Source organism: Agelaius tricolor, unplaced genomic scaffold, assembly GCF_023055355.1.
Source record: "Agelaius tricolor isolate 1412-34295 unplaced genomic scaffold, bAgeTri1.0.p SCAF_29, whole genome shotgun sequence".
In the NCBI taxonomy this organism is placed as follows: Eukaryota; Metazoa; Chordata; class Aves; order Passeriformes; family Icteridae; genus Agelaius; species Agelaius tricolor.
The window spans coordinates 8,755,200-8,781,863 of NW_027269289.1; the positions used below are offsets into that span (position 1 = coordinate 8,755,200).

Sequence of the window (26,664 nt, forward strand, 5' to 3'; positions counted from 1 at the left end):
CCCGCCAAGTAGGGTCCAGCTCATTGGACAGCGCCACCGCCCCTAGCTATTGGTGCGTTTGCCGGAAGAAGCTTTTTGCTGACTGGTCGCTTGTGTGATACCAGCGCGCTTGCTCTGAATGTGTTGGCCGCGGGTTCCGACCAATCAGCGAGCGAGGCGCCAAATTTAAACCACGCCGAGGCTATCGGTGGGGCGCTGTCGCCGGCCTCAGCGAGCATGCGCGGTGCCGGCCCGCCCACTGCGGGGGGACGCCAATCCCACAGAGCGCTTCGTGCCGCCCGGTCAGGCGCACGGTGCTTTATGAGGGCTGGAGTCAGTCCCTGGGCCTGGTTCCTTGTCTGGGCCTGGCTTCCACTCAGAGCGAGGTAGAGGGGCTCCCGGGGTGCCTACAGACTGAGAGGTATCCCTGTCTGTAGAGCCATTTGCGTTAGGGCGGCACATGGGGGGAAGAGCAGTTAGGGATGTGAAAAAGCCTACCATGAAATCCTTTTTAGGGAATTCTGGGAATGCGTGAGATATGAGTTTCTAATATGGCTATATTAAAAGAAGCACCAAAGGAGAGTGAGGAGTCAAAGTGGATGAGGAGAAAAAAACCCCATGGGAACATTGAAGGAAAAATAAAAGTGAAGGAAGTGGTAATGTTTTAAAATGTTGCTGATCAGTAAGAATTATCTCTGCAGTCTGTGCTGTCTTACTTAACCCATCTGTTATGTATGTTTTTTTCCCCCAGAGTGAGCAGACTGTCTATGCTGTGTGTCTCTGGAGGTCTTAAGTGCCAGCAACTGGTGTTAGGACACAGATCAGGGCAGCCTGTGGTTCCAGCAAATGGAAAGACTTCAGCACATGCAAGGAGGGGCCAGGGCTAGGTGGAATGCAAGCGCGTGCGATCCCTAGCAAAGGAGCCAGACTAGAGCAAGTAGGAGAATGGGCTTTGGAGCCCAGGACCAGGTACAGGTCTGCAGGTACGGATGCTTACTGGAGGTAGGGCTAAGCCAGTCTACTGGGGAAAATGGGGTGGCTGCCTGAGAAATACCTATTGGAAGGCCACATACCTAGATCAGCTAGCAGGGAGATTCTCTGTTCATACGCCCTGATGCCAGGAAATCCAGCAGCTGGTTACTGGACAGACTGTTTAAGGCCAGGTACTGAATGATTTCATGATGTTTGTGTGTATGTGTTAATGAATATACTGTATTAGCAGACTTACAAACTGATTGGCTGGAGAAGAGGATTCAGCCACGCATACCATTTGTACTTGAGTGCTGTGTGTTTTCTGTGTTGATCAGTGCTGCTGGACACAGGCATTTTTGCCTTCTGGTAATACATTCCAATGTTACTAGCTGGACTTGGGTGTGGGGAGGTCCGGTGCCCTTGCATCTACTGGGGTACTGGACCTGGCAATTTCTTCCCTTAGCCATCTCAGCATCCCGGTTTCTGCTGTTGCATTATTTCACTTTCACTACCACTGCACTTGCAGTGGTATATAACTATATAACCTGGTACTCCAATGCCTGTTCTATGTTTTTCTGTCAGGTAGGTAGCAATTCTGCGTTGAACTATGATGCTACATACTGCTCTATAAATAATTATATGTATTTGAAGAAAAGGGACTGGCAGTCAGCAGTTTTAGTTCCGCATTAATAAAAGGATCTTATTGATGCCCTGTTAAAACAAGGACATGGTGATCCTTTTTCTGCTAGTTTGTTTCAGGCATGTCCTCTTCCAGGGAGGAAGGCAGATGATAAAGGTATTCAGAATTAAAAGCTCATCAGCAGGAACATTCCCAGTAGCCATAAAAAAAGAGGGAGTGTCCACTGCAGAAATGATCAGCTGCCTAACAGGGTAGAAAGCTAGAGATGGATCATACAACCTAGTTTCACTGCATATCAATGTTGTCAAGGCAAACCACTGCAGGGGAAAGGGTACCATGAATTATTTTATTCTTGGAGCACTCTGAGTTTTGAGTATGGGTTATAACATGTCATTCTATGTCCATGGACCAAAAACAGGATTGGAGAAGCCAGGAATGGAGTCTGGTTTACTTATTCTGCTCACAGAAATTAAAGTTGCTGTTTTCTCTCTTGGTGAACAGTAATGTCTTTGTTAGATGTATAGAGATTACACCTTTCCCACTTTCCCTAAGTGCTGTCATTTGCTTCCCCTCTAAAAAGTATTCCTAGTAACAATGATGTCCAAGTAGCAGTGAATCTTTTCTATCACAGAATTGGACAAAAGCCTTTGGTGCACAAAGAACATCCTGGTTCAAAACTAGCCCACGCAAAGCAGTTGCTTGTGTTTTGACAGGTATTCTGAGGTTCCCAGAGGGCGGGAGCAACATCAGTTGAATCATCAGTTGGTCAAGCAACTGGATAAAATGGACTGGCAGGTAGAACTCTTTCCCTCGCTCCTGACAGTCCAGTCAGACATCATAAAACAAGCGCACTAGTTGGTACCGGATCGAAAATGCAATCGTGCTGCCAAGGACCTAGGTAAAAATCAGACACATAACAGAAACATTATACTGTCAAATGGTTTACAGGCTGTAAGATTCCTCCTTTCCAAATGGATTTGCTAAGCTTTCCAGCATGCCTCATTTCATAAAACAGCAACTAAAGGCTACTTTTTTTAGGTACGGGAAGTCGCAGAAGTCTATCCAAAGACATTGTTTCTTTCTCTGATGATTTTAGGTATCAGTGGGAGATTTTTCATTGTGCCTGTACACAGTAATATTTTAAGAACACGTGCATGAGATAAGAGTTTGGGAATAACTCCTTCCCCCTTAAGGAATTTTAACATAAATTTTATGGTATTTTAACATAAACCCCATGGTTTGTAATGGAAAATACCTTATGTCAAAGCTGAAATTCAGTATCCTTACAATAAGGTGCTGTCAGGACTTCTCTGCTGTGACTGGGATCAAGATAAGCGCTATCTACTTCCTGTCTTCTCCCATCCCTGATGTCATCTGCCTAAGCCCTCAACAGGCTTTCCTTGCAAGCTCTTCCTCTCAAATCAGACTCTGGCTAGGTGTCTCTTTCCTAGTAAGAATCCCTTATCTTAAATCTGAAGATGAAAAGAAGGATTTTATTGTGGGCAGTTAACCAATGCTGGCCTTTCAAAAAGCGGTGTTTTTACTACACTATGCTCGAGAATTCAGATGCTGAATAGAGGTAGTGGCAGGATCTGTGAAGCATATCCTTATACTCCAAGTGGCTTCAAAATGCTCCTGCATGCCCCTCAGACTGAGAGACTGCTGAGCCACATGCCATCCTTATGCAAGTCCACTTGCCGGCAACAACTCTGAGACTGTTATTTGGTATTACTGAAAAGCAGGAACATACCAAAAGGCTGTCTTGAGTCAGAGTGATAAGGCAAGGCACTCTGCTGCGCTCATGTTTTTCTTGCAACCAATGACTCGTGCCTTGGGAATCTTCTTAAGCTAACCTTCTGACTTTTTTTATAAGCTCTCAATTGAGCAGGGAGGTGTGTGTGGATTTCTTCCCCCCTTGAAGTGTGTGAACCTCTTATTCTCCTCAAGCTCCACAGCTCAACTGCACTTTGTGTGAAGAGCACGATATTTTACTTTCCCCTTTCCCCTTTCCCCTTAAAGCTCTTGAGACTGACTTGGATCTGTTTCTATTGCAGAGTAAATCTTTCAGCTGGAGGAACCCTTTGTCTGACCTGAATGAGTAGCAACAGAAGAGTGAGATTTCGCTCGTGGGTGGGTCCGATCAGCTTTATGACAAAATTAATAAGTGTCATATTATTGCATTCAGTGTATTCGCCATCTTCATCTGTTCCACTCCTCACATCTACTATGTGCAAGATCTTGACTACCTGAGGAAAGAAATATTGGACGCTATTTCACCAGGTATGTTTGGTGTTCACTGGCTAGTCTTGCTCAAGACCCCTTTTGCTGCACCAGCCCTGAAATCCTGGTTGTGGTCTTACTGAAAAGACAGGACAGACTCATGATGGTCCTGGGGTACTTCTATGTGTAGTTATTCTGAAAGACTGATTTTTAACACAATCAAGTGACTGGGAGGGATGGTAACAGACTTTCTTCCAGATTTGAGCCAGGCAGTAACTACTGAACCCTGAAGTTCTACATTTTCTCCCACCCTGTTTCTCTTTCCCTTGATGACTGCCTCAAAATGCATCTGAATTTTGAATGTTTTCCACAAATTACCTTCAAAATGCTTGTTCCCAGGGCAGAGAGGTTCTTAGTTTTGAATTTGGAGTAGCTCATCTCCAACTTCCCTGTACTAGGATTAAGCCTAAAAGAAACATTTAAAATTTAGTCCAGATGCAACAAGGAGATAGATCACTTTGTAAGCAGACTTCAATCCACAGCTGAGAAAGAAATCCAATGGTGGAAGAAACAGGAATAACCTGATGCACTTAAAAACAGCTGCTGGTATCTAGCCCCTCAAGTGGGGCAGAGAAGACTCCTTCCCATTGCACCCCCAATATATGCTGTGTAGTTTAAAGAATAAAACGGAAGACTCTAACATCTGCAGAGAGAACTGCTGATGTGGCATAGTTCTATAGAATGCTTGCTACTATGAAATCTTAGCAGATCCCACTGCCACAGTATTAAAAGGAGCCTGTGTCAATTTCTCTCGATCTTGTAGGTTGGAATCATCATGTTCTAACCTTGTTAAAAATCATTCTGTATCTGAGGGGTGGGCTGGTCAGAAAAGTGCACTTCTTTGAGAAACCTCTACTGTATGATCTGACTGTAGCTGGCAGAGTGAGCTTCTGTCTTTTCAAGAGAAAGCATACTTTGACGGCTTTTAAAAAGAGCACCTTCCACCACCTTTCTCAGCTGGTGTTGGGGGTAAAAGACACAACCCGTAGTGCCACTATAGGTCACTTGGTACATTACCTCGGTAGCCGGTGACGGGGACAAGGAATGACGTGGAAGAGTTGAGGCAATGAATAGAGGAAGTTGAGTACTTGTGGGATAAAAAAAAGCAGCATTGTTTTGCTGAAGTGTCCCAAGATCCCCACCACAGCAAAGGTCATGCCAGCAAAGTAGCAGAAGGTATCCCCAACGAACACTCGAGATGGGTACCTGCAATGCATGGAGCAGAAAAGGAAAGGTCTGACATGACTGCTATTGCCTCAAAAGTGACTTTTTATAACCACTGAATGTGTACCCACATTGCGGGTCAGGGTCCAATGGAGATCTGCAGCAGATCTCCACATTAAAAAGAATTGTAGGTATTTATTCTAAGAATTGCAGGACTGGGACCCACCACCTGACTTGCAGAGAATATTGTACGAAAAGCCAGCCAGTGAGGCACAGGAGACAGTGTATTCTGCATGTTTGGGTGAGCTGGTGTGACCACAATTGTTTTAATACAAAACAATCCATGCTTTGTGTTCTTGGTTCTGGCAAGAAGCCTCTCTACACTCCAGCGTTCCACACCTGGAGGTGGTTAAGTGGTTTTGTTCGTTCAAAAAGGGAGAAAGTAGAGGGAAAGGATGCTTCCAAACAAATTCTGAATGTCTATCCTCTTACCAGTTGTAGTAAAATAGGCCCAGTGTGGTAAAAAAAAAGGGAATCATGAAGTAGAGAGAAAAAATGTGATCATCTCGATAATCCCCTATAGAAAAAAGAAAAACATGTGTTTGTGATAAGACAAGACTGGTTCATTTTTAGTAATACCAGCTACTGAAATCTAGAATTCAATCTCCCTTTGCTTTTTGTGCCCACAAATGTTTGTTATTTTCCTTACCGTTTAGCTCTACAATATTGAATATGATAATGGAAGCAGCTATCACCAGCGACTGTCCTGCTTCAATTCCATTAATTCCAGCAAGAATGTTGATGGCATTAGTGCAGAACACTGCTAGCATACCCATGTACACGTAGTAGAGGATACCTGCAGAGCAGAGCAAGTCAAATGCATCAGTATTTGGAGGCAAAGCAGGCCCTAGACCAATTCACTGAAGCTCTCACTTCTTGCTTTATACAACAACCCATTACCTAACAATCTCAGTGAGTTTTGATAGTGGTAGCTTACCAATAAGATTGCTTCTCTCTTACAAGCTGGCTGTCATGTCTTCATGTAGTGTGACTGTGACAAACTGCTGTGACATGGCGGCCAGCTGTGGTGCTGTTTCTGTCTTTCTAACATCCTGGTGTTATCAGCCATGTGCTGTGTGCCCCACTACTCAGCTGTATTACCAGGATCATGGGAAAATGATTGGTGTCTGTCTATGCACACCTGAAGGTGTGCTGGGTTTCTGGATGTTCTTTCCAGCCTAATGTTTAGTGGGTGGACTGCCACTCTCTTACTGGTTACTTAAGCAAATCCTTATTCTGCTCCCTCTGCAGTAAGAAGTGCTTCATGTGATCCCTTGCCACATGGATGACAGTTTCTGGTGATTCATAACTTACCCAGGTCCAAGTGCATGCCCAGCAGCACCCGGAAGGGCTTAGGCACCACAATGGTCGTGTTCCCAAAGTTGGTGAAGTAAACCATGAGCAGTGGGAGGGAAGCCATGGTAGGAAGAAGCAACTTGTGGCGCCAGCGCAGGTTCAGAACATCATCTGCAAAGCCCAGGAAAATCATGCAGCAGATGGCAAGGAGCGAACCGATGAGCTCCACGAACTGCAGGACAGAGAACAGGACCCCGGTCACCGGTGGCCACTCCCTGCCCCTGCCTGCCACGCTTGCAGCACTAGACGAGCCTCACCTCGTCGTGAGGAAAGGCCGCGCACTGCTCCTCCACAAAACATCTCAGGAAGGGCACGGGGATGAAGCAGAAGAGGATGATCAGGAACACGGCACCGCTGATCACGCCCTGTGCTTCGGGGCTGGAAGGTAGAGCGGGGGGAGTCAGCCGTGCCTGGGCCGGCCCCGCGGGGCAGCTCCCTGGGGCAGCGCTACTCACACAGGCCGCCTTGAGGTCTTGTTGAGGTCCTCCCCGAAGAGCCGCGCGGCGAGGAAGTGGTCCGTGAAGGCCGGAATCAGCGTGAGCGTGGCCGCGAAGCCCAGCAGCGACCCGCCGAGGTTGATGAGGAGGGGCACAGCGGGCCAGGCCGCCATGGCCGCGGCGGGCGCTGCCCCTGCCAAGGGCGCGGAGCGAGGCCGGGCGGGGGCGCTGCCCACCGCCTTCCCGGCCGAGCGTTACGCGGGCGGCGCCGGATGCGCGGGGCCCTCGCGGTCTATCGGGGGCGGGGGCGCCATCTTTGGCCCTGGCATGAGCCTCCTGCCGGCACGGAGCTCTGCTTGCACGACGGCCGGGATCAGTAGCGGTTTCCGCCGCGCTGAGGGTGTATGGAGGGGCCTGTCCCCGGTGCTAAGGTTCGCGGTGCTTCTCCTCCTCCGCGAGGTTTCTCCGAAACTCTGCGCCGGGAGCAGCACTCGCCCGGGGACGGCCCAGTCACAGACTCCGCCCCGCAATGCCCACAACCGCCATGGCCACCTTGCCCCCCGCCCCCGATTCATAGGTACGTCACTTCCTCCCATGCGGGATGTGAGTGAGCCCCAGTGGAGGGCGGGCAGCCGGGACCGCCTTTTGCCCAGGTCTGGGAAGCCGCGCTTGCGGGCGAGCCCCGGCCAGCGCAGTCACCGCCGGCCGGCGGGGTGGCGAGCCGTGTTACCGGGGTGCAGAATGCGCGAGATCGGAAAAGTGAGCGGCCGTTGGGTTCGTTTCCCCACGTGTTTCCTCAGATGTCGGGAAAATTCAGTAAAATACCTTACTGGAGATTTTTGATTGTCAGGAAATCTGTAACTGCTGAAGGGCCCTCGGGGCTGGGGAGGGGAAGGTAGGATAGGCTCAGTGTCCATTCACTGTTCTGTTTGTTCAGGTGTCAGTCGATGAGCAGAGGGGGAGACGCAGCAGAAAGTCCGGCAGCAGTAAGAAGAACTTTTACGTACCCTGCAGCTGTATGGCAACCTGAAATGGTTTCTGATGGCTTTATCTGATTTTTCTGATGGCTTTATGGCCACCTAAGGAGCTGCTGCTGTGTTGAGAGGCCACCTCTGCTCTGCTGTCTGTTACACATATACAAAAGTGATTTTGTAAACTTTAAATCATCTTTGAGGCGGGCACACGGTACTGCCGGGGAGGAAAGCACAGCACAGAGGTGCAGGGGAGCCTGTCTGGCCAGAGGCCGCTGCTACTTTGGGTTGGGACTGTCGGGAGGCGATTAAAACTCGTGTTACTTGCCCTTTACGGCGAGAGTGGCACAATCGCGAGCAGACGAACGGAAAGGTTCTGCGGTGCTGCTGTGTCCTGCGTGCCTGGTGGGAACGGTGTAGTGACTCCCATCAGAAAAGAACGTGACGTGGAGAAAAGCGTCGCTAATCGAAACTCGGAAAGCCGGTGGGGACTTGAGCTTTCAGATTGCGGCTGTGCTCCTATTTCATTCCCCCAGAAGAGAAGACTCGCGGCAGCAGCCGTGAGTTTTCCGGGCCGTTCAGGCCCGGCAGGCCCGGGGCGGAGCAGCGGGCGGGGTGTGCGCCGCGGCTCGGGCGGCGCCGCCGGGCCGCGGGGGGCGCGCGCGCTCCGCCGCGCCGGAAGGAAAGAGGCGGCGGCGGGTGCGCGTGCGGTGCCGCGGGGGTGCGGCGGGGCCACGTGCACCCGGTGCCGCGAGCGGGGCAGCGCCGCGGCCCGCTCGCCATGCCCGCCGCGCTGCCGTGAGCCCCGCGCTCTGTGCCATGGGGCCCGACCTGGGCTGGGCTGCGCTGGTGCTGCTCTTCGCCGCCTCGCTGCTCACCGTGGCGGCCTGGCTGCTCCAGTACTGGCGGTCCACGGCCCTGCGAGCACTACGGCGTCGCGGAGCGGCGGGGGAGGAGGCCGGGGCCCGGGCGCTGCTCGCGGCCCTTCTCGCCCTGAGGTCCCTACGGGAGCAGTGGCAGCGAACTTGGGTGCGAGCTCTCAACAGCCAGGCGCGCCGGCACGGGGTACGGCAGGGCACGAGCGGGGGAGCGCGGGCAGCCGCAGCGAGGTGAGGCGGGCCGACCCTCCTGCTCTTTGTTCGCGGGTGGCGGGACAGCCGTTCCCCTCACGGCGCTCCGGCCGGAGGAGCCGTTAGGCACCTTGCGGACGGCTCAGTTCGGCCTGCGTGGGAGCACGCTGCGGTGTGCGAGCACGGAAAGGGCGGAGTGCGTTACCACGCGTCGTTTAACGCGGGTTGAGGCAATACTGTAGTCACTGATTTTCCACAGCAATCTCTTCGAAATTTTCTGGTATTTATTTTCATTAATCTCCCGGTATTGCCATTGTATTATCTGCAGTTTTGAAGTTCATGAAGGAGAGTATGCCTTGATGATTCTATATGGAAATAATTCCATTATAGCTTGTGTTGCCTGCACAATGCAGGGAAGCAGGGACTTAATACCTACAGAAACTGTGGTCCAAAGCAGTCCAAAGTCTATTGCAATATCCTTTTTTTTTTTTTAATCGTATAAGTGGGAAAGGATTTCCTTTCTGTTAAGTTGTGTAGGAAAATCAAGTGCTAAAAAAGATTAGCAGGAAGCTGACATACTTGAATAAAAAGCAGTTAAAGTCCTGAAGAACATAATGCAAACTTGTGTTTGAGTTTTCCAGCAAAAAGGAAAAGTATCTCCCTTTTTGAATTAGTGACAAATTCTAGGCTGGATTCAATGTGAAGTGCCTTCCCCCACTAAGGTATAGTGCTCCCCTGCTTCCCCTGTAGAAACTCACCCTCTGCTTCCGTGCCCCTCTTATCACAATGCAATAGTCAGAGTGTTGCCAGTTGCCCATATCTGATATGCTGTGCTTTTCTGTCATGTGTTGAATTACTCAGATTATCACAAAATGACCCGAATGTATAAGTTCTAGAATTCAGGACTCCTGTAAAGGGAAGATTAGCCAGTGGCTGAATTGGCATGCAGGCCCCAGAAGGCCCCACTTCAGTTCCTGCTGCAGCTGCTCCTTGTCTGGAGCAGCATTGCCTCAGTGAGTTGCTGGGTCTAAAAGCTGTTTTCTGAAGCGGGGTCTGGGAGTTATCCTGGAGGACTTTGCATATGTGAGATTCTGGATGAGATTTGGACTTTCCTGGAGGTGCTCGTATCTGTGAATTCAAGCTTCAACTGGACACCTTGTTTCCTTTCTCTGTATAGACAAGTCGAGGCGGGTAGAATTACAGTGTGCGATAGTTCTGGATGCTGGCAGGAGTGTCTCTGGGACCCCACATCATTCATCCTCTTTGGAACTATCAGGGTGGCTCTGACTACTGGCATCTAATAGTTTTCTCTTTGCAGAGTTCAGTGCAGATCACATTTGAAGAGGGTCCTCAGTTACCGCAAGCTGCCAATATAAGTTGTGTGACATGCAAGGGACTGTCAGACCACAGCATGGTAAGGCTTTGCTGTTCTAAACTGTGCAGTTTGGTGTGATGGTGTGTTCTGCAGAGACTGCTGAGGCCTTTCTGATGGAGATGGTGGAACCAGGGAGGTTTTGGGTGAGGTCTGTTTGGAGGAATTTGGAGGCCTGTCTCCTGTTTGGAGGCTCTGGAGCTGTGCACGAGCGAGCTCTGTGAGAGAAGATATGTTGGTGGAGCTGGGATGTGTGAAGGCTGAACCCAAACATCAGGGTTCTACTGTGGTGAGCAGAGGAGTGCTCTTGTCACAGCACAGGGTCTGAAGTTGCAGGTTTGCAGCTTTGAACTTGGTGAGAATAACACAGCAGCCTCTTGCTGGGATATAAACTCATCTTTTCCATTTCTTTTTAGGTGCTGTGGTGCCATCTGTCAGCTGAAGCTGTGAAATTCCCTGTCTCTGTTACTCAGCAGTCCCCAGTTGCTGTTTCTGTGGACACGTATCATGTCACTTTGGCTGTGCTGCAGGCTCAGGTAAGGATTACAAGAAGTTAAACATTGACCTCCCTCCTCCATCTAGTCCCACGCTGATCGAGGAAGGAGGACCTGATTCAAAGTGCAAATAAAGGCCTCATTGGGCTGGGAGAAGCAGTGTGTTGTCACTAACATTTGGTGAGGTATCAAATATTCCCCATCTGTATGCCGAGTCTTGTTTTCTGAGTCTTCATATGCAGATTTTGGCTATGAAACATAGCTGCAAGAAATTCCAGAGAGTTTTGAGACATGGCAGCATCCTACATACTGCTTTCAAGTGGGTATTTAAGAAGTGAGAAGTTCAGAGAATTCAATTCCCCTTGTGGCATAGTGGAAGGGGAAAGGCTATGTAAAAGTATGGTGTCCTGGTAGTGGGTGAGAAAAAGAAATCTATGGTGAGGAGTAGTTTGCTTGTCAGTTCCCCTCATTACGTTCACAAGAGCACGGTGCAGCTTTTTCTGTGTGTTGGATATCGCGAGATGCTTATTCCAGCAAAGAAGCTCTGAAATCACAATGGGTGGTAACTCCATAGTTACTTTCTGGCTGGATTTGATTCTTTGGAATGTGGTTTTGTTTCCATCATGATGAAGGACATGATGCTGGAGATGGTGTCTTGCTTGGAGGTAGTGTGCTCATATGTGCACAAAAAAAAAAAAAAAAAGAAAAAGAAAAAATAGACATGGCAAAATTAGAAGTAACTCAGTGGTAGCAGAAGCTAATCCCATGCTGTCGCAGACAGTTTGAAGCTTGTTCTTGAACCTTTTTGCTCTCAGAAGCTTCATTACAATTTTCGTCAGGTTATTCCAGTTTGATTTTGTACCTCTGTTCTGTGGTCATCTCCAGAAATCCAGAGCTCCAGAGAGCTCCTCTCTCTCTTAAGCATGTACTGTGCCTGCTGCCAGTCTAGTTGTGGGCAGCAACTGCAGTTGCTTTTCATTTCTGAAAGGTCCCCTTTTTCACATCTCATCCAATTGCTCCCCTACTCATTGGCATTTTCTAGGTCTCCTTGTCTGCACCTGGTAGAGTTTTGGGTTGATTGTTCGTGTAAAGGAGTTGCATATAGTACATATAGTATTCTAATTGAGGTCTTGCTGCTGCTGTTTTATGAAATGCAGGTTAGATTACCACATGCCTACCTGTTTTTTGGAATACTTCAAGTACTGTGTTCCCAATTGTGCCCTGTGCCCTGTCTATTCTGGCACACCTCTTGTTGGTTACTTACGTGGCCACTGTGTCTCGTATATGTTGCTTTTGTCCGATGACCTTCTGTGTTGTCAGTAAATGTCAACCTCGTAATTGAGAACTGTACTGAATTCTATTACCCAGTTTTTAGTAGGGCTCTCAGGTCAGTTCAGTTCCGTTCGTGTGTGGTTCTGCCTCTATCTGTCACATTAGTGATGCTTTTATGGGTACATGGGTGTGCAAATTCTTAACTTCAGCTAAACTACAGGATGGTCTATATTCTAGTTTGTTGTTACAGACTTTTGGTGACCCAGGTGGGTCTTCAACCGGGGGATCATCTTGTAGAGATGCATTGCTAACTTATAAATGGTTGCGTTTACATTTGGCAATGCCTAAGTGATGTAACTCAGTAAATATCCTATGTGTTGGTGCCCAGGTGGGCACTTTTGGATAGTACTCTGCAGGCTTTTTCTTCAGTAAAAGAAAAAATTGATAATTTTTCCCTCTGGTGGTGCCTGGGCATCCAGTCGCAGTGTGGAAGCCAGATCTCGCCATGGAGCTTCTGCAGCTGCTTCATCCTGTAGGCCTGGGAGCACTTGCGTTCCTATGTTCTGTTTTTTACTGTTGCACTGGTGTGAGGCCCTTTCAATTGCTAAATTTGGAATGGGGCAAAAATCACCTAATGTAAGCAGAAACTAGTTCCAACTATGGATATTTGTTCTGGGCCAGGTGGAGATCCACTTGGAGGAGATACAGAATGAGGGTCTCCTGGTGTCATGGACATTCAAAGACAGACCAGACTTGGACCTTTTTGTTCTTCCACGACTTGGGCTTCCTGAGGTGAGTGGCTAACAATGGGAGGCTGACTGTGAGTGGAGGAAGGGAGGAAGGAGCAGAAACAGCTTAGAAGGTGGGCTGCTGTGGAGGAGAAGGGTTGGCAGCTCAATGCCATGCCCCTCTAGGGCAGTGGAGAGGATTCTTTCATCCCGGAATCGGTACTAGCTCAACTGTGTCAAAGCAGCATCCTCAAGAGAGCTGAAGTGGCACCAGTATCTGTTGAAGGCTTTCTGTCTATGTTGGTTCCTCCTGCTGTTGTCACATGTAGAACTGCAAAATGAGCTGGGTTGCCGCTCTTTCTTTGTGTGAGGTGGTGTTTGTTGTTGTTGTGTTGGTTAAGTTTGATTAGGTTTTTTTGAAGGGATTCATTAAAATTAAGAGATTAATGTGGGGAATCCCTGGGTTAGAGGTTTAATGAGCAGAATGTGGGTGTGCTTGCACTTCTGTGATCCAGATAGATTGGCTGATTTGTTGTTCTATTGACACTTTTGTTACTTTATACTGAGAAGTCCTAGGAATTCGGCTGTTTTCCCAAAAGTGTGGTGGCACCATCTCCTGAGGTGGTGAGCATGTGACAAGCTATAAAATCTGTATTGTAAAAATTTACACCAGATAAACTTCAGAAGTAGAGGCTTAGTTTGTCTCATTTAGAAAGCTTGCATTTGCCTGCAGCTGCTACGCAGAAGCTTTAAGCTTTGAGGAGAGCGAGGATGGAATATGGGAAGAGTGTTTGGGAGGTTATTACTGGGAGAATGACTGTGTAGCATATTAGAGGCTTGAGAGGCAGGTGGAGCTGTAAGCTGTAAATGTGTCCATTTTTTAATGACATTCCTGCATTTCCCCTTGATTTACGGAGAGAAGGATGAAGGGAGAGCAGATTTGTCCACTATAAAGGATCTGGTCGAGGATACCATTGTCAGCACGAAGCCAGCCATGATGGTGAATTTGGTGGCCTGTACCGCTGTAGCCAGTGCGGTAAGTCACTCTTCTCGTGTCATTCTTGTGCCCCAAACACAGGCCCCAAGACAATTCTGAGGGCTGAGGCTCAGGCAGGAATCCAAGGCTTGAGTTTTGCTTCTGGGCAACAGCCGAATCCTGGCCTGCACTATCACAGGGGTTTGGGTAGTGCAGTGTGGTGCTTAGGGATAATTAGAAATTGCTCCCAAGGGCTTCTACCTTTTTTCTTGAATGCTGATTGTTGGTCATGTACTTGTGGAGCTGGACTGCCTGAGGTGCATCTCTTTTTGGCGTTTGCTCTTGCTCTGAACATGAGGGCTCTCTCCAAGCCAGCATTTGCAGACATGGAATGGCCCATGGTTTGTCATCGTCAGTTGACTGTCCAGTAGCCAGCAAGCTTGTTCTTGCCTGTCTCCTTCTCTGTCTGCCCTAAACTTCCCATCTGAAATAACGTTAGGGCCCACTGGACGTCAATAGCCTGGGAAACCTGCAGCATCTCTTGATGGCTTTGCGGGTATTCCCCTGTGTTGGTGTGAGGAGCTACTTAATAGATACAAGGACGATGCCTCTTGCTGGTGTCTGCTGGTGAGTGAATGATAAAGGTAATGGTCTTGCTCTCATCATTCCTCAGATACCCAGCAATAAGTTGACTCGAGAGTCCCCATCCAGAGTAGCAGCAGCCCCTCTGGTTTCTAAGCTGTTGCTCCGGAATCTTCGAGTGCTGAACTTGGGCTGCCAGGGAAAGGGAGGTAAGCGTGAAAACATTGCTGATCCACAGGGGCAAGCGTGCAGGTGGCGAGATTGGAGCGAGTGGATGTTTTGGGTGGGTTTGAATGGAAAAGAGGGGTGTGTGTGTGTGACGAACCACTGCCTCTTGTTGACGAGTGCACATGTGCCCTCTGTCTCTCTTGCAGGAGTTGGGGAGATACGCTGTGTGGCAGAGCTAGACAGCCCCCCGCAGCAGAAGTGGACGAGGCCAGTGATAGGTGGCAGTGTCGGTGCTGCCGGAGAGATGGAGTGGAATGATGAGTTCTTTCTGTAAGTGTTTGCTCTCTTTCTGGCTGGAGCAGTGTAGGTGGACCGGCACGGTGTCTGGTATCATTACCATGCTGCAGTAAGTGATGTGCACGGTGCAGAGATGAAGCCTGTGCCACAGGGCAACATCTGTTTATGCTGCCCCTGTGCTGGACTGCTGATTGGGGCATTTGGACCCAGCTTGCATACATATTTCTCGCTTCTCTGGACACTCTGTGTTTTAACTGGGTGGGCAGAAGTGCTACATGTAGGCGCAGCAGGTGCAATAGGGCTGTGGCATAAACAGCCTTTCAGAGGCATTGCCCTCTCAACTTCCACTGTCAGCCTACACAGCTCTGCAGGGCACGCAAACCAGAATTCTCATTTTTGTCATTTGGTACTCTAGTCATGTCCTCCGTGGTAGTGCATGCTACTGAAACTTTAGAGAGGGTGATGAGGCATGTGAGATTTGAGGGAGGGAAGATGCAGAATGAGGTTGTTTGCTCCGTGGCCACTTTAGAAAAGATTGCCTAACACCAGCCCCTCTTTGGTTTCAACAGGGAGTTGGGACCTAGAAGCAAAGAACTGAAACTACAGGTGCTGAGGAGCAGCGATGGAGGGGGAAGTGAGTACGAACAACCCTAAGATGGGTTTTAAGACTGGGAGGCAAAAATGCCTAAGGGACTCCCTGTGCTTTAGCTCATGGTAGTTCTCTGTTGGTACGTGTGATGAGTTCTGCAAAGGATTTTTCATATTTAGCTTTATGTGAACTTCTGTGACTCTGTGAAGTAACTCATTTTGTTCTTCTTGCCAAAATGGTATGGGTCTTACCTTGAATCAGGAGGTTCCTGTGGCCTGCCTGTCTGCATTCTGAAGCAGGCAGAAGCATGCAGGATTTTGCCTCCTGTATTAGGAGAGCTTTGCATAAGGCTCTTAACTGTTCTTTTGTACTCAGTCGGGGACCTAGTACAGCATCTATTTTTGATTGAGGCCACACAGTGGTCATCTTTTTAAGGGAGTTGATTCCTGAATTGTTAAAGAGGAGCGGAGGAACATTGCTTGCCCCTTCTCCCTCTTGAACTTGGGAGTTAGTGGAGTTGTGGCAGTGTGCTGTGTTGGCCTATTGTGCTGCTTCCCAAAAGCAGGGATTACCTTGGAGATGTCTGAGGTGCTGAGGTCATGTGAAGTGTTTAATTTTTGCTCTTCCTTCTTGCAGATGTGCTGCTGGCATATGCCACACTTTTGATAGATTCTTTGGACAAGCAGCCATCTGGGAGACAGGTCTGCTCACTGGCCCCGGGAGCTGGACAGTCACTGACAGCTGAAGCTACCATTGCATTGGAGGTGAGCTCATGACCCCACAAGCTGTGCATACATGCATGCTCTGGAAGAGTTCATAATGTGAGCCTCTAGCTGGAGACACGCATGTTTGGGCCTGAGCTTGGCACAGAGGGCTAGCAGACCCTTGTGCCATGGAGGGGTGGATGTCACCTGACTCTTGGTCCCTGAGCCTCTCGCTGTTGAACTTATACTGTACTGGGAATGACTCCTTGGTGCCCAGAGCCGCAACTTTTGTTGCCCAAACATGCCTGCCTTTCCATCTGGGAAGAAGAGTGCCTCTCTGATCAGTGCTTTACTGCTTATAGCTGCTGTACCAGGAGTCTCCTGCATCTCTGAATGCTCCACATGCTACATCTCTGAGAACCAGCATCACCCCCACTAAGAAGGTGGAGATGGACCGGACCATCATGCCTGACGGCACCATTGTGACTACTGTCACCACAATTCAGTCCCGGCCCAAGGCAGACTGCAAACTGGGTGAGACTGTACAGCAGCAGGTTTATTGTACAGGTGGCTCCTATGGCAGCACAGATTTAGCTGCAATTATTCCCATGGCTGCTCATGAAGGCAGTAGCAAAACTGTTTAGCCATCACACCTGGATATGGCAGGCTCACGCTTTACGTATTGCTTTTGGTGTGTGGGTCAGAACACGGGCATCCATGCTGTTCCCCTAGCGTCTTCGTTGGAAACTCTTGTGTAGCCCTAGGGTAGAGAATTGCAGTTCTGTGTCTGGAGGAGGTGAGGGAGGGATGAGCCTTTCACACACCCTTTTGGTGGTGGGAGGTCTAATGCATATGCCACCACATAACCTGTGCATGATGTCAGGCTAAGTGTTTAGCCATGCTTTCTCTCGTTTCTTCACTGCTAAAAGTTAGGCTGAACATACTGATTGTGGAGCCAAAAGCATGTTACTAGGGGTTGTTGCTGCTTGTGATCTGGCATCCTGGTGAATGTGGTGCTGGATGTTCCAAGAGGCGGGGCTAGGAAATTACATGAATGAAGTATTGCTGTGCGTCAGCTTCACAGGACTTGCAGCCCAGAAAGGCAACCATATCCTGGGCTGCATCAAAGGAAGCGTGGCCAGCAGGCCAAGAGAGGTGATTCCTCTGCTCTGCTCTTGTGAGACTCCACCTTGAGTACTGTGTCCAGCCTTGCAGCCCCCCAGCACATGAAAGACATGGACCTGTTGGAGTGCGTCCAGAGGAGGACCTCTAAGTTGGTCACGTACCTGGAACACCTCCCTGTGAAGAAAGGCTGAGAGAGTTTGAAGCTGTTTAGGCCAGAGTGGAGAAGGCTCTGGGGAGACATTACAGCAAGCAGCCTTCCAGTACCTAAAAGGGGGCTTGCAGGAAGGCTGAAGAGTGATTTTTTTACAAGGGCATGCAGTGGTAAGGCAAGGGGAATGGCTTTAAGCTGAACGAGGGTAGATTTATATTAGCCATTTGGAAGAAATTTATCCCTCTGAGGGTGCTGAGTTGCCCAACTGGCACAGGTTGCCCAGGAAAGCTGTAGATGCCCTGTCTCTGGAAGTGTTCAAGAGCAGGCTGAATGGGGCTTGGAGCAACCTCGTCTAATGGCAGTCTGGTTGGAACTAAGTGGTTTTAAGGTCCCTTCCAACCCAAACCATTCAGTGATTCTGATTTTTTTTCCCAGTGGGCTTCTTACTGCCACAAAGCCTTACAGAGCTGCCTTGCAGACTCTCCAAATACTCGCTTGAGGCTTTTGGGGGTTGTGTAGGGGGCACAATATGATAATGTAGTAGTGTAAGCTTCATCTCCATTTACTGGTATCTCGGTATCTCTTTTGCTGTGAAGATTCACCATCGAGGTCGCCTTCCAAAGTGGAAGTGACTGAAAAGACAACAGTGCTTTTGGAGACTGGCCGCCCTCACGGCCACTTGCCCAGCAGTAGCCGTAAGTGCTTGGAAATTTGAGGCTCTTACTGAAATAACTGTGTTCCTTAGCCTGTTTTAGAAGTGGCAATCTGAGTGCAGTTCTCTGAACTTGCTTGCATTTTCTGCTTCAGAGAATGTCCAAGTGCCTGAGTGAAGGTGGGGGCAGAAGGCTGGTGGTGGTGGTGTGTGGGCAGGTAAAAGACATTCCCCTTTGACTCTCCAGTCAGGGACTATGAGTTTTCTTGTGTTTCCTTGCTTGACGAGTACTTTCCAGGCTATCCGGACCCAAACAACTTTGGTCACCCTGCACTTGGGGCTCTGATTGTGTCTAGAACAGAGCACTGCACCTCTTTTGACAGTTTGCTGCCAAAGCAAACTATTGGGAGTCTTTGGAAGTCTTTGTTGAGTGGCGGGGGGAAGGGGAGGTGTATTTTAATGATATGCCTGGTGGGAAATGAAACTTTTCAGGTACCTGAAAAAGCCAAGAGCTACCTATGCAGAGCTTCCTTCATTTTGTTTATTTGGACAAGTCTCCCATAGACCTTGGGTGGGGAAACTGCATTCGTGTGCATGTAAGTTGCCTATCGCAAGCATTGCAGTCAGAAAGCGACCTTTTGCCTCTGCTGAAGGTTGCTTCTCCAAGCATTGGTATTTTTCTTGTGCTCAGGGGATAGCCGTTTGCCCAATGGCTTGGATCCGGTGGCTGAGACGGCAATCAGGCAGCTAACTGAGACGAATAACAAGACCACCAAGAAGACACCAACGAAACGTAGTACACTGATCATCTCAGGAGTGTCCAAGGTCTCTGGTAGTTAGGAGCTGCATTTCCAGTCTGGGAGGTTGCTTCTAGGGATGCGTGTGTGAAACTAACCTGTCCTGTAGGGACCGGTGTGGGAAGGCTCCAGCATGGATGACTGGCTCATCAGAAACCTTTAGCTGCTTCCCAGTGAGCATTAAAAGATTCCTTGCCAGTCTGCAGGGCAGCTGCCAGTGGGAGTTCACAGCGGGCAGCTGCAGAAAGGGATGTGGTTGCCATAACTGGTTTTGAACCTTGTGGAGAATATAAGTTCTCCCTGAACTTTGCTGCGGGAGTAAGGGATGTGCAGCAGAATGCCTTGTAATCGGCCACATTCCAGTACCTTTCAGCCAAAGAGTGACAATTGTCCATTGGTGCCATCTAGCACTGATGATCTGAACTGGGCCACCCATATGTAGGTATAGATGGAAGTAGGCAGATGAATGGAATTCTTTTGATCCTGTGTTCATGTCTGTCTGCCCCTCTAACCCCCCTTCAGGTACCTATTGCTCAAGACGAAATGGCACTTTCTCTGGGTTATGCTGCATCCCTGGAGGCCACAGCGTATGGGGACTCTGAGGCAGACAGCACAGCTGACCAGATGCATGATTTTACTGAATTGTCACAGCCACTGGAAGCGTTGCCATCGGGTCAAAGGGACAGTCAGGAGCTGGATGAGACAACGCGATCAGATGTCTCTGAAAGACCATCTGTGGAAGATGTTGAGTCTGAAACTGGCTCCACAGGAGCCCTTGAGACAAGGAGCTTGAAAGATCACAAAGGTAAGCATGAACTGTTAGGTAGGGTAGCTAACATGAGCCCATAACATCAGCTGTACGTGAGGACAGAGTGACATCCAGATTCCCCACCCAAGCATGGGGTCTGCAGCCACCTTTTAGCATAGCAAAGAGCAGCTTCTGATGGAGCTGGGAAGAGCCTGCTTTTGTCTTGTGGTTTTTCCACTGAAGTGACTTGAAAGGCCTTCATTTGTAGGTGTCTGACTCCTGTAGCCTTTCAAGTTTCTGTGCTCTCTTAGATGGGAACCCTGTACAGCCTGTGTATTATAGAAAACCCCTTTTCTCTCCCTGGTCTCCAGGTCCACAAATTGGGCACATGCCCATAAATAATGATTCATCCTCTGAATTTGGCCACCTGTGGTGTGGACATGGAGGCCACCCAGCAATGTAGATTGTATTGGCCTTGATTGCCCTCCTTCTTTCTCTGTTACTATCGAAGCAGCTAGTGCCTCTGACCCGTCGTAATGTAAGATGCTCACACAAACTCACTTATTTTAAATGATGGAGTGGGCTGCCCCGACCTAGCTGCTGTCCTGGCCTTTCCACACATTTGTCAGGTGGATAGTGCACCTTGGATTTTTCTGCTACCGACTTATGTAAAGAAATGCAAATCAAAATCTTGATTACTCAGACTATTAGAGTGGAACAAATTTTCGGGAGTTGTACCCTGTTACAGCTAGGTATGATTTGGGCTGCAGAGGCCCCTTTTTTGAATGTCAGTGGGTAGAAGGATGTGTGACCCAGATTCCCAAGAGAGCTGGTGGGTGGGGAACAGAGGGGAAATGGAAAGCAAACCCCCTCTGTAGGAAATACCATTGTAGTGTTATATGGCCTGCAGGTTTTGTATCTTGTCTTTCTGATCCATTTGAGGTTGAAAGCAATTGGCATCTCCGCCTTCTCCTGCTTGTGGGAGTCATAAGGAGCCATTGGCATTATTTGCCTCTAGACTGGGCACGTCATGAAAACGTAGGCAGTTGTTCCAGGCGCTAGGTGACAAAGTTAACCCCTGTGCCCTTGAGACAGGCTGATCTGAGAGGCCTTTTCCGTCTTGTATGTTCCTCTCAGGGTCTTCAGGTTCAGATGATCTCACTTGTTTTCCATTCATGTGAGTCTTGGTTGTCATTTGAAATGCTGCACGCTTCCACTGAGAGGAGGATATTGTGTAAAAGGAATTTTCTGCAGAGGGGAGATGGGACGGAATGTTTAGTGAGGCAGCTTGTTGGTGTTGCAGTCTATCGTGAACTGAGACTTTGCCTTGGGAAGCTGGGATTAGCCAACCTGTGTACTTCTGCCTCTCAGTGTGGAAGAGAACTGCTGTATATCTGAGAATGGCTGGGTGTGTTACTGTCCCTGAAACTTGCCAGTGCAAGACACTACCATGGTTTCTGTCTCCTTCTTGTCTCTGCAGTTAGCTTTCTTCGGAGCGGTACCAAGCTCATCTTCCGGAGAAGGAGCAAGCAGAAGGAAGCAGGCCTGAGCCAGTCACACGATGACTTGTCCAATGTCACTGCCAACTCCACCACCAGAAAGAAAACTGGTAGCTTCTCTCACCGCCTCATCAAACGCTTCTCCTTCAAGTCTAAATCCAAACCCAAAGGTGGTGACAACACATCAGCTGGTGAAAACTGAAGGAGGGAGAAGCCCATTGGAAAGATTTCTCAGAGATTGTTTTCTAGTCTCTTGTCTTCCCACTCCATGGTATCTGTGACTTGCAGTCCAGTTCTTTCCAACCTTGGCTGAGGGAAGACACCCCAGTGCTTTATGCCGTTTGGGGAGCGGAGGTGGCAAACCCGGGACTTAGGTTGTTTGGCTGCCTTGGCTTAGCCTTCTCTGCTTGTTGCACCCTACTGTGCTCTCCCAGAAAATCCAGGTGGCATGCTAATCCCCCTGGGGGTTCCAGGAACTGTAGAAATGACTCCGTGTGTGTCATCAGGTGCCTCATGGAAACGGGGGGCAGGTCTCTCAAGTGGCAACCTTCAGAGTTAAAATCAAGAAACTACTGGGTTAGCTACAGGGCCAAGAAGTGTGAGATGTAGCCTCATTCAGGTCTTCTAGTGACAGAGAATGATGCAGTCACTGATGATCTAAACGCTGCTATTGCTTGTGCTCGGTGCAGAGGCTGTAACTTGAGGTGTGCTGCGGGGTGATGTGTTCCTGAGCTGTGAGCTCTCAGAAGACAGCTGTCAGCTGTCAGAGTTGTGGTCCTCCATCTGGCTCTGCCATTGGAACAGTGTCTGGTTCAGACAGCTCTGAGGAACCCCTGTTTTCTGTGCTCTGTTGGTGAAGGAAGAAGTCTCTAAGAAGAAGGAAGTTTTAACTACTGTATAAGTTTTCATAGAAGCCTGAGCCTTCGCAAGAATGCCCGGTCAGTGCTGTCGGTTCTGCCACCCTGTGCAGCCACCCCGTGACACAACGCTCCTTCCACATCTGTGTTCTTGAACAGGGAAGGGCATGTACTGAATGCACACACCAGCTATTGTATGAGCAGATCCCTTAGTCTTGGGGGTTATTGGGGATGTTGCCAAAGGGCTGCCAGGCTGTCTTCCAGACCTGCCGAGTGTCCAGTCTCGTGCTGTCATGGCTCTCATGCCAAGGACTGGCACCATGCTGGGGATGGATGGCAAGGAATGTAGTGAAGGGCAGTCTAATGGGGAGCCTGAAGGGGCTTGCACATGGCAGAAAGAGGCAAGAGTTTACATATTGTCACTGATGGGTTTCCTTTAGTAGAGGGAATCTTTCTGGATTGTATTTGGTATTTCCTTTCTTCTCGCAAACACGGTCCCCTCTGTTCAAACAGAGGACATTTCTGCAGCAGGTACTTGCAGAGAGGGAGAAGTGTGCAGGGGAAAATAAAATCCCTGTGCAGGAGGAGACTGTCCTTCTAGAGAAACAGTTGTCCGGTCTCCTGGCCCATACACGTTTTATCTATAATATTCCCAGAAGTTTCCTTCAGATAGCACATAACAATGCTCTTTGGAGATACACTCATGTCCTGTCAACATGCCTGGTTTGAGAGACACCTCCTGCTATCCTGTGGGTTGTTGAGCTAAGGAGGTAGGACAGAGGGGAGGAAAAACCTCATGGAAGAGCTATTTCCCAGGCCTGACTGGATTCTCTAGTTCTGCTCTTCCATCAGAGTATCTCCTGTGGTAGTGTCTGCTGCCCTTCCATGTACAGGATGCTGCCAACTGAAAAAGCAGTTCTCTTGATGGCGCAGGTTAAATGTGTTTCTTGAAAGGACAAACCCTGACTTGCTGATACTGCTGCCGTGTGCCATTTCCAAGGACCAGAACGTGTTTGGTGTGCTGCAGCAAAAGGATTTACGGGTGGCTGTTTCTTGCGAATTTGTACAGGTGGGGAAGGCCAGAGTTTCCAAGGGTTGTAACTGAAAGTGCCTGTGTGTGCTAGCAGGAGGGACTCCTGGCTGTTTTTCCTGCTGATTCCTCACATGATTGGGCATGTATGAATCTGAAAAATCGTATTGGTTCAGCTGGCTGACCAGGAATCTCTACGTCTGTTTTGGTCTGTGAGTCTTTGTTGTTCTCAAACTCTGTCATATCTTTTATCCTTTGTTTCTTTGTCCCTTGTCCGCATAGCACTGTGGCTTTGTTTGCACTTCCATGCACTATGGATGCCAGAGAACTCGCTGTTTCTCACTGAGAATGATTTTCCTTGATGTCAGTGACTGGTTTGCACTACAGTGCCATTAGAACTTGGTCATCTGTAGCTTGCCTATAGCAATCCAGCCACCGATTTCACATCACCTTCTTTTGCTGGGTTGGTGCCGTGTGGTGCTGTCACATGCGGTCTGACGCACCCTTGTTCTCAAAGTCTCGGAGCTTGGTTTTTGGATTTTATTTATTCATTAGGACACCATCTCAAGGTACTAAACCATGAAGATTTGAATCCAGACAGCACCACTTCTCTGGCAGGAGACTGTGAAGCCTTGCACTAGAAATGCTGGTTTGAGCAGAAGATCCTATGGCATTTCAGTTGTAGGTTAGTCAAGGACCTACCATGAGTCTCATTTGCTAGTCCTGTGTTCTTTTCTTTAAACTGTAAGAGCTTGAGCTGTCTTGGTGTGGAGCGGCTGGAGGTGAACACCGTTCACCGTTCTTCGGAATCGGGGATCTGAGGCTCATGTACACAAAGGAGGACTGTGAGGGCTTGCCAACGTTGTCCTTGTCACTGTAGACTGGAGGCAGAAAAGGCAAGGTTTCTGTCTGACAAACACATACCTAGATTCTTGACCAGCATATTTTGGTCCGGCTTGTAGGAGGAGGTGATAGGAAAGGGAGTTAAACAGAAGCTCAAGCTACTCACTGGCCTTGGGGACCCTTTCTAGCTATGTTAAATGGGCAGTTCCTGTCATACATCTGTGGCTTTCCTGTTTTGTTCCTGGTTTGTTGGCTCCAGGCTATGCCTGCCAGTGACTTGCAGAGATACAGTTTTTGATTTTGAACTTGATGTGGCGGAAGACATCTGGACTGTGTTTGGCCAAGCGAATGGTACATGGGAAGCATGCCGGTAGGGGCATATCTTCCCTTGAATTTTTAGCAGTGTTTTTTTACCATTGGCAGTAAATTGTGCTGCAAATCAGTATCTGGTTAAACGGCTTGCAAAGGAAAGGGATGTTGTCAAGTGCTGGCAGAGCACATCTTCAAATATTAGGTCCTACATCTGCTTGTGTTTCCTAGAAGAGATGTATTTTCTGACATTTTGTTGCTTCTCAAAGTTGCACAGCATAGGAGTGCTATTGTAACCTTTTGTCTTCTTTTGAATGTTCTCTGTAAGTCCAGACTGGTTTTCATGGTGTTTGTCAAAAGTACTGTTTGAGGAACAGAGGGGATAGCAGGGTATGGGTCTGCTGTGTCCAATGGAAATTTTTTGGTTCTGATACTCTCCTCATTAAACGTGTTGATCTTTCCTCTTCTTATCTGAGCAAGGCTTTCTTTCTGGCCCACAAAGATGTTTTCATCCCCCGGAGAGTAGGTGCCGTTTTTTTTTAATCCTGACTTTAAGAGCACGGGTTCCTGGTTCCTCAAAGGCATGAATGGTAATGAATTCACCTCGTGGTGGAGGTGTGGTTATTGGTGTGAGAAACAATTTGTCTATTCTGATTTTCTCAGATGGAAAGAGAAGGTCACACAGGGTTCTCCAGAAGCTGCAAAGATGAAGTCCCCAGGAATCTCCCCCCACAGAATGGCTGCTTTAAGAAACCTCTTTTGTATTTAATGTATTCTGTGTTTCTGGCTTTAGGACAGAAGAAATGCTATTTGAAATCTACTTTCCCTGTTAAACTTCTTCCAGATACCTGTGCCCTTGCCTTGGTGGTGCTGTGGGCTCTGTGGCATTTCATAATGCTTGAGACCACAGAGTAACCCCATGAAGGGCACAGGCCACCATCAAAATTTTTAAGCTCGAATGATCTGCAGTTGGCAGATTGTTGTCTCAGGGTAGGCTCGCTTTTTGCACCTTGTGAAATTGGTCCTTGACCAAATATATGGTGGAAAAGGAACAGCAGAGCAGTGGGCTTGAATGCGTGGAGGCTTCAGCCTGCATATGAGGGCCTGCTTTCCAGATGCTGTGTTTTCCTACTGGCTGCACAAGCAGAACACTTGACTTGTACATGAAGCCAAAGCAGGCATTTTGTTGAGATTATTTTGGGTTTTTGTTTGTTTTGGTTTGCTTGGAGGGTTTTTTGGTTTATAAGGGGTTTCTTGTTTGTTTGTGGGTTTTGTTTGTTAGTTTCCTATTTTGGCTGAACAGATTTCCTAGAATTTACCTGTGTATTTTCACTTCTCTGAAGAAAATAGATTTACGTTAGCTGAAAGCTGTAACTATGCTTGTAAGTATATTTCAGTCTAGATAAATCTTCTCCCTATGCTTAGGGGCAAGGCTGTTTAGGAGCGTCATCATCCACAAAGCCCTCGGTGTTGGCCCACGAGAGATATCCTCTTGAGTCAGTGGAAAGCAGACACAGGAAAAAATGAAGGGAACCTCAAAACCTCAGTGTTCTGAGGTTGCCATAGGATTTAACATGATGGATGTCTGAGGCCAGAGGAATTGGGTGCATGGATGTGTATTTGCACGTGCTTATAATTAGAGCATACTCTAATTATAGAGTATGTGGTGCAAAGTGACTGAGGACGACAATGCCGATAGATGGGACAGGAGAGTGGCCTTACCAGCTTCTGTGGCATTCATACCCATTTATTGCACAGACTTATGCAGGAGCAGACCTGAGCAAGCAAGTCCAATTCCTGCCCCTGCAAGCACCCTCATGCAGCTTATGCAGTTGAGGGTGGGGTTTTAGGCAGCTTGACTGAAATGGGGAAGAGCAAGGGGAGACTACTTACCTGGAGAGCAAGTTCAGTGAAGGGGAATGTAATGAAAGCTTCTTCCAACCACAGGCAAGTGCTATTTTTAGATTAGAACTGGGCGTCTGGCAAATGTTCTTGTTAAAGCAATGATGTAGTTTCTCTTGGGACATTGTTTGCTAAACCTACAGAGAAGTAATTTCTGAGTAGCCGTGGAGATGCTTGAGTGTTTGGAGGGTTGTAGTTTGTGGTCTTTTGGCATTGTTCTCTCCATCCCAACTCCCCTACTGCAAGGTCACGGTGAGTCTCAGGGTAGAGTAACAGTCCCAGCATTGGTCAAACTTCTGGCAAAGGTGTGCTTGTGATCTCACAGCTCCTTCTACAGGCATGACTGCTTCACATCACCTTTCCTTGCTTTGTAAGGTACTGGACCAAATACCCACACGGAATTTGAATTAACACCCTTCCTTGTGTGTGCTCTCTTGTACTTTGATGCGTTCTGTCTGGGTGGATTATTTTGACCCCACATTGTTCAGGTGGGAAAGAATTGGAACTGTGTAGCTAATAATGAAAATAAAACTACATATGACTAAATGAAGTTCTTGCACCTTTGTAAATCTCAAAGAAGAATTCTATTGCTGTGTAATGGCTGAATCTGTTAACTTATTAAACCACATGAAAATCAAAA

General features: G+C 48.4%; 2 protein-coding genes across 9 annotated transcripts; one reads left to right on the forward strand and one right to left on the reverse strand.

Annotated features, from left to right (window-relative positions):
• Positions 1 to 1,918: 1,918 nt before the first annotated feature.
• DPAGT1 (dolichyl-phosphate N-acetylglucosaminephosphotransferase 1) lies at positions 1,919 to 7,061 on the reverse strand. 2 transcript variants are annotated; one of them, XM_071449426.1, is made up of 9 exons: positions 6,907 to 7,061; positions 6,709 to 6,829; positions 6,410 to 6,623; positions 5,745 to 5,891; positions 5,528 to 5,612; positions 4,889 to 5,077; positions 4,190 to 4,277; positions 3,682 to 3,837; positions 1,919 to 2,485 (listed from the first exon to the last, which is right to left on the reverse strand). In XM_071449426.1, exons 1-9 carry the CDS (start codon positions 7,059 to 7,061, stop codon positions 2,420 to 2,422), a joined length of 1,221 nt encoding a protein of 406 aa, XP_071305527.1. In that variant the 3' UTR covers positions 1,919 to 2,419. The 2 variants fall into 2 exon arrangements, with proteins under 2 accessions (XP_071305527.1, XP_071305528.1); XM_071449427.1 differs by lacking the exon at positions 3,682 to 3,837.
• Positions 6,699 to 26,664, forward strand: C2CD2L (C2CD2 like). 7 transcript variants are annotated; one of them, XM_071449421.1, is made up of 14 exons: positions 6,699 to 6,836; positions 10,248 to 10,343; positions 10,718 to 10,837; positions 12,749 to 12,859; positions 13,715 to 13,831; positions 14,445 to 14,562; positions 14,728 to 14,851; positions 15,388 to 15,452; positions 16,044 to 16,171; positions 16,474 to 16,645; positions 17,984 to 18,082; positions 18,731 to 18,864; positions 19,359 to 19,641; positions 21,065 to 26,664. In XM_071449421.1, the coding sequence occupies exons 2-14, from the start codon at positions 10,341 to 10,343 to the stop codon at positions 21,283 to 21,285; spliced, it is 1,695 nt and encodes a 564-aa protein (XP_071305522.1). In that variant the 5' UTR covers positions 6,699 to 6,836; positions 10,248 to 10,340; the 3' UTR covers positions 21,286 to 26,664. The 7 variants fall into 7 exon arrangements, with proteins under 7 accessions (XP_071305522.1, XP_071305521.1, XP_071305518.1 ...); XM_071449420.1 differs by lacking the exon at positions 6,699 to 6,836 and adding an exon at positions 7,326 to 7,465; XM_071449417.1 differs by lacking the exon at positions 6,699 to 6,836 and adding an exon at positions 7,472 to 7,662.